Source organism: Bufo bufo, chromosome 5 (assembly GCF_905171765.1).
Source record: "Bufo bufo chromosome 5, aBufBuf1.1, whole genome shotgun sequence".
Lineage (NCBI taxonomy): Eukaryota > Metazoa > Chordata > Amphibia > Anura > Bufonidae > Bufo > Bufo bufo.
Window position 1 is genome coordinate 268012462 of NC_053393.1, and position 18417 is coordinate 268030878.

At 45.8% G+C, this 18417-nt stretch overlaps 1 protein-coding gene across 2 annotated transcripts in view; it reads left to right on the forward strand.

Annotated features, from left to right (window-relative positions):
- The window catches only part of SLC9A3 (solute carrier family 9 member A3), a 481978-nt gene that overhangs the window by 104036 nt on the left and 359525 nt on the right, over positions 1-18417 (forward strand). For both annotated transcript variants that reach the window (XM_040433112.1, XM_040433113.1), the window contains exon 2: positions 347-649. In XM_040433112.1, coding sequence (XP_040289046.1) covers positions 347-649 — 303 coding nt within the window. The remainder of the gene's footprint in view (positions 1-346; positions 650-18417) is intronic.

An 18417-nucleotide genomic window follows, 5' to 3' on the forward strand; every position in this document is an offset into this window, starting at 1 on the left:
GTTTTAACTGATGTATCTTGGGATGCACATCGTCAGGGGTACGTTCTGATGCTGGTTACAGCGATACATAGAATGCAGCGTGGAACTGAGGTCCTTCTGTTCACAAAGACTGGGCAATACTGGGTATGAAGGATGAAAAACTAAGAAAATGAAGAACGAAATGATAAAAATATAATTGTACCAAATAATAAATTGCATCATTAAAACAGCATCATCCCAGTATCATTGTTTTGGAAAATACAATTATCAAAAGCTACATTTTAATTTAACACATTTATTCAATCTGATTAAAGGACAATGAACTGATTGATATATTACAAAAGTACTATTATTTTTCTCTTTACAGTATTCCACATATCCCACAAAGTGACCACTGTGGTGCCAGAGAGCTGTCTTCTGATTGTACTTGGTCTGCTGCTGGGTGGTATAGTATGGGCTGCAGATCACATTGCTTCCTTCACCTTAACACCAACAGTGTTCTTCTTTTACTTATTGCCACCCATTGTATTGGACGCTGGGTACTTCATGCCAAATAGGCTGTTCTTTGGAAATCTGGGTACCATTCTTCTGTATGCAGTTATTGGAACAGTGTGGAATGCTGCCACAACAGGTCTTTCACTGTATGGAGTTTACCTAACTGGAATAATGGGTAAGTTCTATTTTATAAATTATTCTTCTTTAAAATATATATATGTAGAAACAATGTAAATTTGTGAAAACTTTAAATGATTTGCTACCAAAAAATTCAAAACAGTTAAAGTAAAAATGTATTAGGAAAAATACAAATGTGATAGCACTCTACATCCAGCAATTTGCCTCCATGCTGGATGAGGCATTGGTGTACATTTTGGCCAAAGCGTAGTAAGCCACTCACCACGTCAAGGTTGCCTCTATTTGAGTGGTCCCTAACTTTTCTTTGTAGTATATATTGGAGGCGTGGCGATCTCCTTGGAGTCATTGCCCACCTGACCAGTCAATCTGTCCTGGAGGCTGGTTTTAAAGTCAGTATAAAACTGAGTCTACTTATATGGAACCTATCAGTGGCCATTTGGCTCCAGGAGAAGTATATGGTGGGCTCAGCGTGCATGTTGGTACTTGCATCCCTGTATCCGATGAAAGCTGTAATGGCACCGGACGGGGTTACAAGCAAAGTGTACTTGGCTTGCATGCTGACCTGCATTCCCTGGATTTTGTGTGGCTGTCATGGCCCATAAACAGGTAGGAACTAGTGTTAGGGACCACTCAAATAGAGGCAACCTTGACGTGGTGAGTGGCTTACTACGCTTTGGCCAAAATGTACACCAATGCCTCATCCAGCATTGAGGCAAATTGCTGGATGTAGAGTGCTATCACATTTGTATTTTTCGTTGTATATGTATTTCCCCATAGTGATGTGCACCACATACAGGTTGTGCTGACCCAATTCCCCATATTTTTCCTTAAAAATGTATTAGCACAAATATTCACCAGTACATGTTCAGTAGTAATGTTTCCTCTCTCATAGCATTTATTAACAACCAGTCAATAATTTGTAAAGTGCTACTTTAACTCCTTAATGAACAGGCATCTTTGGGCCTTAAAGGGGATGATCAGCATCCCTGCTGATCAGCTGTTTGACAATAGCTCTGGCTCTGCAAGCAGACAGCTCCATCAACTCTGTCCCATTGACCAGCATTATTCCAGCTTTAGACAACTTTTTACATTTGGCGAGTACTGCTCTGTACCTACACAATGAAGTCCATTCACCTGCTCCCCATCAAACAGTTCCAAAACAGAGGCTTCTCTCAGTGATGCTTCCTATCATCAGACCTGTACATATTCAGACAGCTATTCACTGGCCTCAATATCCCCAAATGCAGATGACCCAGCGGTGACATGCTGCCTGTGGACATGTCACCACTGAAGCCAGTGAATGACTGCAGCAGTGCACTTGATACTGTGTGGATGTGTACAGGCCTGAAACCTGAAGCATCCCTGAGAGGAGCCTCTACACTAAAGCAGTGAGGAGCAGGTGAATGGATTTCTCAGTTTAAGTACAGTGCAAATGCAATACTGGATAAATTTAAAAAGTTGTCTAAGGCCTCTTTCACACAAGAAAGATTCCCGTCCAGTTGCGATGTGTGAATCAAACACATAGCACCCTCACTAAATCCTGCCCCATTCATTTTATTTGGCTGTGTACTTGAGTGTCGTTTCTCATGTATAATTTCAAAGATTAGAAAAAAACACATCATATTCTATATTCTGTGTTTTTCATGCAGCTCTTGTTCCATAGAAGTAAATGGAGCTTGTGTGAAAAATGGATGCAATGGATGAATTTTTCATTGATGGTTGCTGGGAGAGGTTATTCTTCAGGTTTTTTTCATTCACGTAAAAATGCATCAAAAACTGATTGCACCCTCGTAGAAAAAACTAAAACACTGAATGCAAAACATCCTAACACAATCTGTATTGTTCGTGTGAAGGAGGCCTAAAGCTGAAATACCTCTTTAATAACAAAATATTTTTTTTGTTTTTCAATATTGCATTCCAAGCAGTGCCAACACTTTTTTTTTCCTGTTGATATAGCCTTGTTTTTCAGTGGTACTTTTATTCAATTTTGTGGGGAGGAAATGCAAAAAAAAATAAAAAATTTGCCATTTGCTGTAGTAAAATTAGCTGTAGTAAAAGTAACTTGTTAATGTCAGGTTTCTGTGATGTAAAAAAATGTGACAAAGATAAATAATTTCAGAACTTTTTGCACCTTTAATGTGACCTATAAACTGTACCACTCAATTGAAAAACAAAATTAAAATCTTTTAGGTGGAGGGAAGAAAACTAAAATAATGTGGTTGCATAAGTGTGCATACCCTCTTATAACTGTGGATGTAGCTGTGTTCAGAATTAAGCAATCACATTCAAAATCTTGTTAAATAGGAGTCAGCATACACCTGCCATCATTTAAAGTGCCTCTGATTAACCCCAAATAAAGTTCAGCTGCTCTAGTTGGTCTTTCCTGAAATTGTCTTAGTCACATCCCACAGCAAAAGCCATGGTCCACAGATAGCTTCCAAAGCATCAGAGGGATCTCATTGTTAGGCCTCATGCACACGACCGTTGTGTGCACCCGTGGCCGTTGTGCCGTTTTTTTTCGCGGACCCATTGACTTTCAATGGGTCCGTGGAAAAATCTGAAAATGCACCGTTTTGCAGCCGCATCCGTGATCCGTGTTTCCTGGCCGTGAAAAAAATATGACCTGTCCTATTTTTTTCACGGCCAACGGTTCACGGACCCATTCAAGTCATTGGGTCCGTGAAAGAACACGGATGCACACAAGATTGGCATCCGTGTCCGTGATCCGTGGCCGTAGGTTAGTTTTTATACAGACGGATCCGAAGACAGGTCATGTCACTTACCAGTAGGAGGAGCTCCCGGCCGGACCTGTCACTTACCAGTAGGAGGAGCTCCCGACCGGACGCAGACCATCGCAGCTCGCAGGTAAGTATAATGGTTCTACAAATTGCTAAGTAACCATGGCAACCGGGACTGCAGTAGCGTCCTGGTTGCCATGGTTACCGATCGGAGCCCCAGCGATTAAACTGGGACTCCGATCGGTACACTCGGCTGCCACCAATGATAGGGGGGAGATTTTAATTAGGAGGGGGAGGGAGGGGGGGGCCCACTGGCCACCAACGAGTTAACTACAGGGGAGGGAGGGGGGCCGGCCACACTGGCCACCAATGAGTTAACTATAGGGGAGGGGGGGGGCCCACTGGACACCAATGAGTTAACTACAGGGGAGGGGGGGGGGCGGCCGCACTGGCCACCAATGAGTTAACTACAGGGGAGGGAGGGGGGGCCGGCCACAGTGGCCACCAATGTGGTAACTACAGGGGGGGGGGGGCTGCCCCCTGCTGCCTGGCAGCACCTGCCAGGCAGCAGGGGGCAGTCATGTACACCGTTCTGTTAGTATATTCTAACCTGAAGCGTACCCATCACCATGGGAACGCCTCTGTGTTAGAATATACTGTCGGATTTGAGTTTCACGATGTAACTCAAATCCGACGGTATATTCTAACATAGAGGCGTTCCCATGGTGATGGGGACGCTTCAAGTTAAAATATACCATCGGATTGGAGAAAACTCCGATCCGATGGTATATTAACTCCTGACTTTACATTGAAAGTCAATGGGGGACGGATCCGTTTGAAATTGCACCATATTGTGTCAACGTCAAACGGATCCGTCCCCATTGACTTGCATTGTAATTCAGGACGGATCCGTTTGGCTCCGCACGGCCAGGCGGACACCAAAAAGACTTTTTTTTCATGTCCGTGGATCCTCCAAAAATCAAGGAAGACCCACGGACGAAAAAACGGTCCCGGATCACGGAAAAACGGAACCCCGTTTTGCGGACCGCAAAAAAATACGGTCGTGTGCATGAGGCCTTAAAAGGTATCAGTCAGGAGAAGGGTACAAATGAATTTTCAAGGCATTAGATATACCATGGAACACAGTGAAGACAGTCATCATCAAGTGGAGAAAATATGGCACAACAGTGACATTACCAAGAACTGGACGTCCCTCCAAAATTGATGAAAAGATGAGAAGAAAACTGGTCTGGGAGGCTACCAAGAGGCCTACAGCAACATTAGAGGGTTTCTATCACTTCGTATGACATAATTAGCTGTCAGACACTAGCGATCCGCTAGTGTCTGCTCTGGCCAACCATCCTAATATAACAGCTTTTGGGGCAGCCGTTTTGCTAAAAAATGAACTTTTATAAATATGCTAATGAGCCTCTAGGTGCTATGTGGGCGTCATTAGCACCTAGAGGCTCCGTCTACCTTCATAAACAGCCGCCGCCCAGCGCGTCCCTCCAGCCCGCCCATCTCCTGCTGAATGCGATCCTCCGTGTGACGCAGCGGACGAATTCTCGCGCATGCGCCGTGCGCGGCTGTATTCGGCGCATGTGCAGTGAATGTCTGACCGCTTCCCTGCTCAGACATCTCCACTGCGCCTGCGCCGATGACGTCATAGTGCTCCAAGGAACAGGCGTAGTGGAGATGTCTGAGCAGGGAAGCGGTCAGACATTCACTGCGCATGCGCTGAATACAGCCGCGCACAGGGCGCATGCGCGAGAATTCGTCCGCTGCGTCACACGGAGGATCGCATTCAGCAGGAGATGGGCGGGCTGGAGGGACGCGCTGGGCGGCGGCTGTTTATGAAGGTAGACGGAGCCTCTAGGTGCTAATGACCCCCACATAGCACCTAGAGGCTCATAAGCATATTTATAAAAGTTCATTTTTTAGCAAAACGGCTGCCCCAAAAGCTGTTATATTAGGATGGTTGGCCAGAGCAGACACTAGCGGATCGCTAGTGTCTGACAGCTAATTATGTCATACGAAGTGATAGAAACCCTTTAAAGGAGCTGCAGGAATATCTGGCAAGTACTGGAGTACTGGCTGTGTGGTACATGTGACAACAATCTCCCGTATTCTTCATATGTCTGGGCTATGGGGTAGAGTGGCAAGACGAAAGCCTTTTCTTATGAAGAAAAACATCCAAGGCTACATTTTGCAAAAACACATCTGAAGTCTCCCAAAAGCATGTGGGAAAAGGTGTTATGGTCTGATGAAACCAAGGTTGAACTTTTTGGCCATAATTCCAAAAGATATGTTTGTCCCAAAAACAACAACACTGCACACCACCCAAAGAACACCATACCCACAGTGAAGCATGGTGGTGGCAGCATCATGCCAAGGGGCTGTTTTTCTTCAGCTGGAACTGGGGCCTTAGTTAAAGGGGTTGTCCGGGATCAAACTTATTTTTTTAAAAACATCTTACTCACCTTTAGTAGCCAAGTCTATGTTCCCAAGGTGGTTTGAGGTATCTTTTACACTGGATCATGGCTCCTACAGTCCTGAACAGATTGTTTACATATCTGTTTATCTGTTCACTGCACTGTGGGTCCCAGTGCAGGGCTGCATCTGCTGATTTCTCCTGTCTAACATCATGTCCCTGCACCCGCCCTCCTCATACATATTCATGCATCCTGCACAGCCTCCACTCCTCCTTTGATCCGCCCCCTCATACATATTCATCATCCTGCCTCATATTCCTCCCCCAATATGTACACCCATAAACTTCTCCTTGCTCTATCTCTGGCATCTGTCATGTGCTCAGTGTTTGCAGAGCAGAGAGACAATCGGACACCGTCACACTATAAGGGGCACACTCCCACATGTATCCATAAACATACCTGACATCATCACACTATAAGGGTCCATTCACACATCCACAATTTCGTTCCGCATTTTGCGGAACATAATTGCAAACCCATTAATTTCTATGGGGCAGCACGATGTGCTGCCCGGATCCGGAATTACAGATCCGCACTTCCGTTCCGCAAAAAAATAGAACATGTCCTATTCTTGTCCGTAATTGCGGACAATAACAGGCATATTCTATTAGTGCCAGCAATGTGCGGTCCGCAAAATGCGGATCGCACATTGCCGCTTTCCGTGTTTAGCGGATCCACGGATCCGCAAAACACGTTGCGGACGTGTGAATGGAGCCTAAGGGGCACGCTCCCACATGTATCCATAAACATACCGGACAACGTCACACTATAAGGGGCACGCTCCCACATGCATCCATAAATATACCGGACACAGTCACACTGTAAGGGGCACTCTCACACATGTATCCATAAACATACCTGACGGTATCACACTGTAAGGGGCACGCTCCCACATGCATACATAAACATACCGGACACCGTCACACTATATATATATATATATATATATATATATATATACTGCTCAAAAAAATAAAGGGAACACAAAAATAACACATCCTAGATCTGAATTAATTAAATATTCTTCTGAAATACTTTGTTCTTTACATAGTTGAATGTGCTGACAACAAAATCACACAAAAATAAAAAAAATGGAAATCAAATTTTTCAACCCATGGAGGTCTGGATTTGGAGTCACCCTCAAAATTAAAGCGGAAAAACACACTACAGGCTGATCAAACTTTGATGTAATGTCCTTAAAACAAGTCAAAATGAGGCTCAGTAGTGTGTGTGTGGCCTCCACGTGCCTGTATGACCTCCCTACAACGCCTGTGCATGCTCCTGATGAGGTGGCGGACGGTCTCCTGAGGGATCTCCTCCCAGGCCTGGACTAAAGCATCTGCCAACTCCTGGACAGTCTGTGGTGCAACGTGACGTTGGTGGATAGAGCGAGACATGATGTCCCAGATGTGCTCAATTGGATTCAGGTCTGGGGAACGGGCAGGCCAGTCCATAGCATCAATGCCTTCGTCTTGCAGGAACTGCTGACACACTCCAGCCACATGAGGTCTAGCACTGTCTTGCATTAGGAGGAACCCAGGGCCAACCGCACCAGCATATGGCCTCATAAGGCGTCTGAGGATCTCATCTCGGTACCTAATGGCAGTCAGGCTACTTCTGGCGAGCACATGGAGGGCTGTGCGGCCCTCCAAAGAAATGCCACCCCACACCATTACTGACCCAATGCCAAACTGGTCATGCTGGAGGATGTTGCAGGCAGCAGAACGTTCTCCATGGTGTCTCAAGACTCTGTCAGGTCTGTCACATGTGCTCAGTGTGAACCTGCTTTCATCTGTGAAGAGCACAGGGCGCCAGTGGCGGATTTGCCAATATTGGTGTTCTCTGGCAAATGCCAAACGTCCTGCACAGTGTTGGGCTGTAAGCGCAACCCCCACCTGTGGACGTCGGGCCCTCATATCACCCTCATGGAGTCTGTTTCTGACTGTTTGAGCAGACACATGCACATTTGTGGCCTGCTGGAGGTCATTTTGCAGGGCTCTGGCAGTGCTCCTCCTGTTCCTCCTTGCACAAAGGCGGAGGTAGCGGTCCTGCTGCTGGGTTGTTGCCCTCCTACGGCCTCCTCCACGTCTCCTGATGTACTGGCCTGTCTCCTGGTAGCGCCTCCATGCTCTGGACACTACGCTGACAGACACAGCAAACCTTCTTGCCACAGCTCGCATTGATGTGCCATCCTGGATAAGCTGCACTACCTGAGCCACTTGTGTGGGTTGTAGACTCCGTCTCATGCTACCACTAGAGTGAAAGCACCGCCAGCATTCAAAAGTGACCAAAACATCAGCCAGGAAGCATAGGAACTGAGAAGTAATCTGTGGTCACCACCTGCAGAACCACTCCTTTATTGGGGGTGTCTTGCTAATTGCCTATAATTTCCACCTGTTGTCTATCCCATTTGCACAACAGCATGTGAAATTGATTGTCACTCAGTGTTGTTTCCTAAGTGGACAGTTTTATTTCACAGAAGTGTGATTGACTTGGAGTTACATTGTGTTGTTTAAGTGTTCCCTTTATTTTTTTGAGCAGTGTATATATATATATATATATATATATATATATATAAATGACAAAAAATGGGCAGCACTCCGGATTTGTGGAAATTCAGTGATGTTTATTCAGTGCAATGCAGCATTTCAGCCCTCACAATGGAGCCTTTGTCAAGCTTGACAAAGGCTCCATTGTGAGGGCTGAAATGCTGCATTGCACTGAATAAACATCACTGAATTTCCACAAATCCGGAGTGCTGCCCATTTTTCGTCATTTCTATTGGTGCTGTTCCGTGTCCAGGAGCATTTGTGGATTTGCACCCGGCATCTTACAGAGTGCTGCTGATTATTTTTGGCTTTTTATATTATATATATATATATATATATATATATATACACACATATTTCAAGGTAAACCTTATATACTGAAATAAAAAAAAGTAGTAGGGGCACACCTACATTTTGTTACACATGGAGAGTTATTTAAACAATGTAAATTTATTTGTAAACATTCAGAGTATTTACTGGATTGTTAAATCTGTAGTTAAAATACAAAAAGTGCATAAAAATCACATATAAAGCATATCACATGGAAAGATAAAAAACAGTCTCTCTATATCCTTGGTGCATATAGATGATGATCCTAGTAAGGTGACTTAATGCAAATAGTAACGTCTGTTTGGCTGATAAGAAAACACTCACTTCCGGCCAAGAATTGAAAGGAGGAAAACAGGGCTTCAGCAATATGTTCTAAAGGTACCACATGCATGTTTGTAATGTTTATGTTATTAGCTTACTAATAGACAAATGTCCCCAATCCCGGACAACCCCTTTAAGCTAGAGGGAATTATGAACAGTTCCAAATACCAGTCAATATTGGCACAAGACCTTCAGGCTTCTGCTAGAAAGCTGAACATAAAGAGGAACTTCATCTTTCAGCATGACAACGACCCAAAGCATACATTCAAAACAACAAAGGAATGGCTTCACCAGAAGAAGGTTAAAGTTTTGGAATGGCCCAGCCAGAGCCCAGACCTGAATCCGATTGAAAATCTGTGGGGTGATCTGAAGAGGGCTGTACACAGGAGATGCCCTCGCAATCTGACAGATTTGGAGTGGTTTTGCAAAGAAGAGTGGGCAAGTAAAAATAAGTGTGACGAGCATTTGTATTCAGCCTCCCCCTCCTCCCCGAGTCAATACCTTGTAGGACCACCTTTCCCTGTAATTACAGCTGTAAGTATTTTGGGGTATGTCTCTACCAGACAGGACTCAAGCTCAGTCAGATTGGAAGGAGAGCATCTGTGAACAGTAATTTTCAAGTCTTGCCACAGATGCTCAATCGGATTTAGGTCTGGACTTTGGCAGGGCCATTCTAACACATGAATAATGCCTCGATCTAAACCATTCTATTGTAGCTTTGTTAGTATGTTTAGGGACGTTGTCCTACTGGAAGGTGAACCTCCACCCCAGTTTCAATCCTTTTGCAACAGTTTTTTTTTTTCAGGATTGCCTTGTATTTAGCTCCATCCATCTTCTGACTCTGACCAGCTTCCCTGTCCCTGCTGAAGAAAAGCATCCCCACAGCATGATTCTGCCACCACCATGTTTCACGTGGGGATGGTGTGTTCAGTGTCATGCGCAGTGTTAGTTTTCCGCCACACATAGGGCCAGATTTATCATTACCTCAAGTCAAAATAATGGAGTGAAAAAAGTCGCAAACTTTTGCGCAATCGCTAAAACTGCGCAAAAATGTGTGACTTTTATTGGCTCTGCGCTATGCTCGCCAGTTTTCTGAAAGTGGGCGTGTTTTCTTATGTAAATAATTCTCTAGGCAGATTTACTATTACGACAATTTAAAAAGTCACAAAAAATTGTGCAAAAAATTGCACAATTTCACTCCAGTAAGGACCATGCTTATCTTATGCGACATTTTAATAGAACATGCGACTTTGCATAAAGACGTGCGACTTTTGTAAAGGCGCTTACTGAAAGATAAACTGCTACCGTCAAACCACATTTATCACAGTATTAAAGGACCATTAATAAATCTGACTTTGGACATATGTAAAAGTGGAGTAAGATGTAAGTGTAATGATAAATCTGGCCCATAGTGTTTTTCATTTAGTTAAAAATATTCAACTTTGGTCTCTTCTGGCTAGAGCACCTTCTCCCACATGTTTACTGTGTCCCCTACATGGCTTGTGGCAAACGGCAAATAGGACTTGCTCTCAAAAATAGCTTTCTTTATGCACTCTTCCATAAAGGCCAGATTTGTGGAGAACATAACTAATAGATGTACTGTAGACAGATTCTCTCATCAGAGCTGTACCATATGTGGCAAGAGGCGATCATAGGGTAATAGTTTCTTGGTAAGTTGGTTTAAAAAGAGGTAATGGTTATGCTCAGCTTTTCATGTTGTGCAAGTATAGGCACAACACTAGTGTAGGCATATGTTTAGATAGTAGTCGGTGCTGCCAGTATCGTTCGCTCCTCACTTGTGGAGTGATGAGTGACAATAGAGTGGTGTGGAGTATTGATGGTCCACCGTTTTTGATAACTCCTGGCGCAATAACACGACCTCAAGTAGTTGAAGACAATTATTTTTTATTTACATATAAGTGACAATGCGTTTCAGAGTAGACAAACACTCCTCTTTCAAGTCTAAAAAATAGTAGTCAGATTTCATAGGAGTCTAATAATAATGGTATTATGTTAAAGGAACAAAGACAACATATAATAATAGTAATGATAGTGACAATAGCGAAAATGTCAAATTTAGGATAAAAATTGGAGATTAAATCATGTGTCTAGAATACATCATAGATGAGGTCATATTTCTGAAGAGCATCAAAAACATTATGCTGGCTAAAAGTAAACGTTAAAAGGATAGTAATCATGATTGGTAAATGTATGTATGTATATATATATATATTAAAAATGATAACTGTTTATTAATCTGATTGTAGTGGCAGTTCATGATGAAGGATTTAAATTGGGTAAAAAAGGGGGCGGGGGAGGGGAGGAAAAATAATGCTGACAAATGGATGTGAGCCACCCAATTTCAGATGCTGGGTGGTGGATCACATGAATAAAAGTATAAATATATAAATATAAACATAAATATTTGAATATAAAAATCAATCTGTAAATACTGTGGGGTTTCGCTCTCGTAGATGGTGTAAGCGGGTGCAGTACAGAGGCAAAATACAAGTTCTTAACTCAAAAACATCAGTGTTTATTCACACTTGAGGCAATTGCACAAAACAGCATGTAACTTTGCAGTCTTGGTGTTAATTCACACACAATTGAAAGTTCATATAACACAAGTCACCTTGCTGGCAGTTTCTTACTCCAGTAGTCCTCAGCCCTCAAGCACGGCACAAAGCCTCAGATCCCAAAAACAGAGACATCTCTGCTGAGCCCAGCTGCCTATTTAAGGACAGCCAGGTGCTGCCAAAACCCGGACCAGCACTTAAACTCCGGTCCGGTATTTGACCTCACCTGAAACCAGTCCAGCCGCACATGCTGGGAGGAAAATACCTGCCTTGCCAGACACAACCCCTCACATGTGTCATCCCCCCCCTCACCCTTGTTCAACCCTGAGGGTGGACACAGGCCAGACAATGCACCCGGGACAGGGCATCTGCGTTTCTCTGCAACTGACCTGCTCTGTGTTCTACCGAGAACTTCTGCAGAGACAAAAACCATCTGGTGACCCGGGCATTCCTGTCTTTGGCCTGTCTCATCCACTTGAGAGAGGAGTGGTCAGTCACCAGGTGGAACTTTCTCCCTAACAAATAGTAGCGGAGAGACTCGAGTGCCCACTTGATAGCCAGGCACTCTCTCTCCACTATACTGTACCTGGTTTCGGCTGGGATGAGCTTGCGGCTTAGGAAGACAACGGGATGCTCCTCCCCATTGACTTCCTGAGACAGTACAGCACCAAGGCCTACTTCGGAGGCATCCGTTTGTACCACGAACTCCCTCTTGAAGTCGGGCGTCACCCATTTACCCACACAGGGCCGACTTCAAAGCGGCAAAAGCCTCTTCCGTCCGATCATCCCAGCAAACCATCACTTATTTTCGTCCCTTCAAGAGCCCTGTCAACGGTGCGGCTAGAGTAGCAAAGTGGGGAACAAACCTCATGTAATAGCCCACCATTCCCAGGAATTACTTTATTTGCCTAGTGGTGACAGGTCTGGGGGCAATTTCGTATCGCCTCTATTTTGTTCACTTGGGGTTTGATGACTCCACGCCCAATGACATACCCTAGGTATTTAGTCTCTTCTAATCCTATCGCACATTTTTCTGGGTTAGCGGTTAGGCCAGATTTCCGAAGGGAGTCCACTACAGCCTGTACTTTGGGTAGGTGACTTTCCCAGTCGGTACTGTGGATGACAATATCGTCCAGGTAAGCCGAAGCGTACCGATTATGTGGACGAAGCACAATTTCCATAAGTCTTTAAAAAGTGGCGGGGGCGACGTGCAGACCAAAGGGTAACACCTTATATTGATACAGCCCCTCAAGCGTGATGAAGGCGGTTTTCTCTTTGGCAGCATCCATTAAGGGCACCTGCCAGTACGTTTTCGTAAGGTCCAAAACAGAAAAGTACTGGGCTTGTCCTAACCTCTTGATGAGCTCATCCACCTGGGGCACGGGATACGCATCGAATTTGGAAACCTCGTTTTTGAAAGTCGTTACAAACCCGCAATGTCCTGTCCGGCTTGGGTATCAATACTATAGGACTGGCCCACTCACTTTTTGACTCCTCAATGACATCGAGCTGCAACATTAGCTGCACCTCCTTCCCCGAAATGGCTTGTCGCCGAGCCTCGGGTACCTGGTATGGTTTCAATCTGACTTTTGCCTGAGGCTCAGTGACAATGTCAAGCTGGATTATGGAAGTGCGTCCAGGGAGGTCCGAGAACACATCCGTGTTCCTACTAACGAACTCCCTGGCCTCCTGAGTCTGTTTATAGGAGAGGCTGTCAGCAATTTTTACTGTGGCAGCCGCCTCTATTGCATCAGACAGAGGGGCCGGTACCTCTTCTCCTAGAAAACCCGGCCATGGGCTGTCTTCTGTACAGGCGTCCCTATCTTTCCATGGTTTGAGTAAATTCACATGGTAAACCTTCTCCGGCTTTCGCTGCCCTGGCTGGTGTACCTTGTAGTTTATATCTCCAATTTTCTCGAGTACGTCGTAGGGCCCCTGCCACCTAGCCAGGAACTTACTGTCCACGGTCGGCACCAGAACCAAAACCCGATCACCTGGTTTAAAGATCTTGACCCGAGCCTGCCGATTATAGACCCGACTCTGGGCTCGCTGAGCTGCCTCCATATGCTCCCTAACAAGAGGCAACACTGTCTCTATCCGATCTTGCTTCTGGGTAACGTACTCAATGACACTTTTATGTGGAGTGGGTTGTTGTTCCTACGCCTCTTTGGCGAAGTCCAAGAGACCGCGAGGGTGTCTGCCATATAGCAGTTTGAAGGGTGAGAACCCAGTAGAGGCCTGGGGTACCTCTCACACTGCGAACATGAGATAGGGCAGAAGGAGGTCCCAGTCCTTCCCATTTCTAGACACTACCTTTTTCAACATATTTTTTAATGTTTGGTTAAACCTTTCTACCAAACTGTCCATTTGCGGATGGTAAATAAATGTTCATAGTTGTTTTATGTGCAGCAACTTTTACAGAGTTACCTCATCACCTTGGTCATAAAAAGGGTCCCTTGGTCGGTCAGAACCTCTTTAGGTAGTCCTACTCAGGAAAACATTTCCATTAACGGGGTTGTCCGAGTTATGAAAAAAAATAATATAGCACTGAAAATCTGATGGGCAGCAATATATAACTAAGCTAAGCAAGTTTTATGCAAAAAAATATATATATATATTTCCTCATTTCCCTTGTTCTTTTCTGGCCCTTTTTTACATGCAATAAAAACAAAATCTGCCCCTCCCCCTGCACTGCTAAGGGAGTGGATACAAGAGCTGCCCTGAGTGACATGTCTGCCTGCTGGGAGACTCAGCAGCATGTTGTATGTGTAGGACTACAAGTCCCAACTGTATAATGACACTGCTAAGGGAGTGGATACAAGAGCTGCCCTGAGTGCTGGGAGAATCAACAGCAACTTGTAAGTGTAGAACTACAAGTCCCACTTGTATAATGACACTGCTAATACACACAGGATCTTCCCCCTACCTTCTTGTGCAATGCTCTTTCTAGTCTGTCAGATCCTGTGCCCAGAATTGTCACTGCAGCTGCTGCTAGCCAGTATGTGCAGCTGAAGGGGTTAAGAATCTTAGGAGAGAGAGCAGACGGCAGTGAAAGGGGGGGGGGGGGAGTTTGGCCGAGGTATGTCGCAGTGGCACCGCCTCCGGGTACCGAGTGGAGTAGTCTAGAATGACTAAGATATGTTGATGCCCTCTGGCGGACTTTCGTTAATGGGCCTATGGGGTCCATATCTATTCGGTCAAACGGTACTTCGATAATCGGGAGAGGTACTAGGGGACTACAGAATTGTGGCTGGGGGCTAGTTATCTGTCAGGTCGGGCAAGACTTACAAAACTCTTCCACTTTTTTGAATATGCTGGGCCAGTAAAACTGCTGTAGAATACGATCCTGAGTTTTCTGCAGCCTCAGGTGACCCCCGAGAACGTGTTGGTGGGCTAGATCTAACATAAGCTTGCGATAAGCCTTGGAGACCTCCAACTGTTCAATAAGTTCACCCCATAGTTGGTTTACCCGATACAACATATCCTGATGAACCACAAAACGGGGAAACTCTGACGCTGCCCCAGGTTTCTGTGGTTACTATTAACACATTTTTCCAGGCGCGGGATAGGGTTGGGTTCCAACGTTGGGCGGTACCAAAATAATCCCTGGAGACATTGAGGTCTGCTAATTCAGGACTCGACAGCAAGTCCTCCACGTTTCCCTCTCCACCGAAGTGGCGGTCACCCCTACCGCTGGCCCTTTGGTCTCATGTTCCCAGAGTTATGGTCTCCCCCGTGAGCCAGGCCACTCTGCTAGGGTTACCCCTGTCTCATGGGTATCAGTCACTCTCATAGCAGGCCACAGTGCTGGGAAGCACGGGAAGTCTCTTCCTATTATAAGTTCGTAGTGTAAATTTCCATCTGCCAGCCCCTGTGGTTAGAGACACCAGAGCAGTGGGATAGTCTTTTAAGTCTCCATGGATGCACATGACCCAGACTTTCTGGCCAGTATACTCCATTGACCGTACCAGGGGAGCCCTTACTAGGGACACCAGACTTCCTGAGTCCAGCAGAGCCTCCGCTGGAGTGTCTCCTACCTTCACCTGGCACAGGTGGTTTAGAGTTTTTGGGGTACCTCTGCACACAGCTTCCTGGCATATAGCGACTGATGGTAGCCATAGTTAGTATCTATGGGTTCCACCTGATAGGGACAGTCAGCTCTTACATGGCCTGGCTCCTGACACCGCCAGCAGACTATCAGAGCCAGGTCCGTAGAGGGTACACCACGGGTGGGTTTGGCTGGTACAAGTCGCCGGGTTTGGCATGGAGATTTATGGGGTTTGACTGCCCCCCTCTCAAAAGAACCCCCTGTAATAGTCTTAGTAGCCTCGTAGTGCTCCACCAGGTCCACCATTTCTAGGGCGTTGCCAGGAGACACCTGGCCGATCCAGTGCTGGAGAGGGGGTGGCAGAGCCCTCCAGAACATATCAGCCAATAGTCTATCCAGCATAGCCGTGGGATTCAGCACATCAGGCAGTAGCCACTTTTGCAAGAGGTGGAGTAAGTCATAATACTAGGTCCTCGCAGGCTCAGCCAGCTTAAACCCCCACTGATGGACCCGCTGGGCCCGGACCAACACATTCACCCCCAGTCTTGCAAAAATCTCACCCTTTACTTTTTGGTAGTCGGCCGCTTGATCGTCCGGCAAGTTGAAATACACCCGCTGGAAATCAGATGCCAGGAGAAGGAGCGATGACCTCAGCCCACTGGTCACGGGGTAGCTTTTCCATGATGGCCACTTTCTCGTACATCGCCAGGTAGGTTTTGATGTCGTCTGCGGAGGTCATCTTAGGAATCGCGGCACAGACTGCTTTCCGTGAGCGCTCGGCGTTGCTCCTGCTGTCTGAAAAGCCGTCACGTGTTGTAGCAGCAACTGGTTAGTCTCCTGCTGCTGCTTATTAGCCTCGCATTGCTGCAGGTTTTTCTCTCGCTGCTGTAAATTAGCCTCCATGAGGGCCTTCACAATAGCCTCCATTTTGTCGTGGGGCACTGGTTGTAGTATAGCTGGTTTAAAGTACGACATACAACCGTGCCAGAAAAATGCAGAAACCAGCCTCACTGCTCTTGCCGCATCCTCCACCAATTGGGGGTTTCACTGGTAGATGGGGTAAGCGGGCGCAGTACAGAGGCAAAATACAAGTTCTTAATTCAAAACGTCAGTGTTTATTCACACTTGAGGCAATTGCACAAAACAGCACGTAACTTTGCAGTCTTAGTGTTAATTCACACACAATGGAAAGTTCATATAACACAAGTCACCTTTCTGGCAGTTCTGCCTCCAGTAGTCCACAGCAGGCTTTAGGGGGCCTGTTTAACCAGCATGCGGCTCTCAGCCCTCCAGCACGGCACAAAGCCTCAGATCCCAAAAACAGAGACTTCTCTGCTGAGCCCAGCTGCCTATTTAAGGACAGCCAGGTGCTGCCAAAACCCGGACCGGCGCTTAAACTCCGGTCCGGTATTTGACCTCACCTGGCTGGAAACCAGCCCAGCCGCACATAATGGGAGGAAAATACCTGCCTTGCCAGACACAACCACTCACATCTGTCACAAACATGTGCATGAAAATAAACATATACATACATATACATACTGTGGGGATTTGCTCTGGTTGACAGGTTAGCGGATGCAGTATAGAGGCAAGGAACCAGGTTGTAAATCAAACTTTAGTGTTTTATTCACACTCAGCAAAACAGTCTTGGTGCTTGTTCACACACAGCAAAAACAAAACAATGTTCACCTGGAATACTAGGTGTCGGTTCACACCCGGCTGAATGCTCAGCCACAGAAAAGTTCTCTGGCAGGCTTCCAGGTGGCCTGCACGCCTGTTTGCAGTCTTCAGCCTTCAGCACAGAGGACTCCACAGCTTCACTGTCAGATGGAGGAAAATCCACACCACCTGATAGTGCTGACTGCTTTTATATGCCTGCCAAGACCCGGCCTGGAACATGGGGAGTAGCCACCCACCCAGCACTTTGGCTACTCCCCATAAGACCAACCAGAAAAGGGAGATGTAGCAGCACAACAGTTGGATCCTTCAGTGGTGGTGCCCGCGGTGTCAGGTGCCAGTCCGTAGTACCCCGTCACAGCAAATACAAAAAAGATGTACCACGGCACTCTCATGTCTTCAGCATTCCAACGTTTAATCACAGCGACGTTCCGACCAGTGTGGTCTTTTTCAAGCAGTGTACATAATGAATAAGGTGCAACATTTATACCATCCAATACTAATCACATGATGCAGTTGAGCTCCTCCCCCAACATTAGTAAATATCATCATCTCAACTCATATATTTACAATCACCATATATATGTGCTTACATTAATTAGGAAATCTGGTGGGCATAATTCTCCTCCTGTGGTTCCGATCTTTTCTGTGCTCCCGCAGTGAGCGCACTTACTTTGGCGTGCCTTCAGATCCAGTGTGCAGGCGCGCCGGGCGCATGTGTATACCGCGTCTCTATGGAAACTATATGCTTGCGCAGTCGCTCGTTCAGAGGCGACTAGTATTCAGGGAATTGCCCACACTGTTTCTGCGCATGCTCTGCCTATTGCTTAATCTGCAGCAATACCATCAATCACTTCCTACTTATACGGCTTAAAATCCATCTTTATCATGGTGCTGGGCTCACAAACAGACCAGATCCAAGTGGTAGATCTATTCCAAAACCATTTTATATAGGAAATGTAACTATTTTCAGAGCAGTGCTTCCGTTGTTAATCCACACCTATTGGCATTATAAGGGAAAACTTTACATTATTCATACCGGAAGGGCATTGTCCAGGCAGTTCCCTGATATTT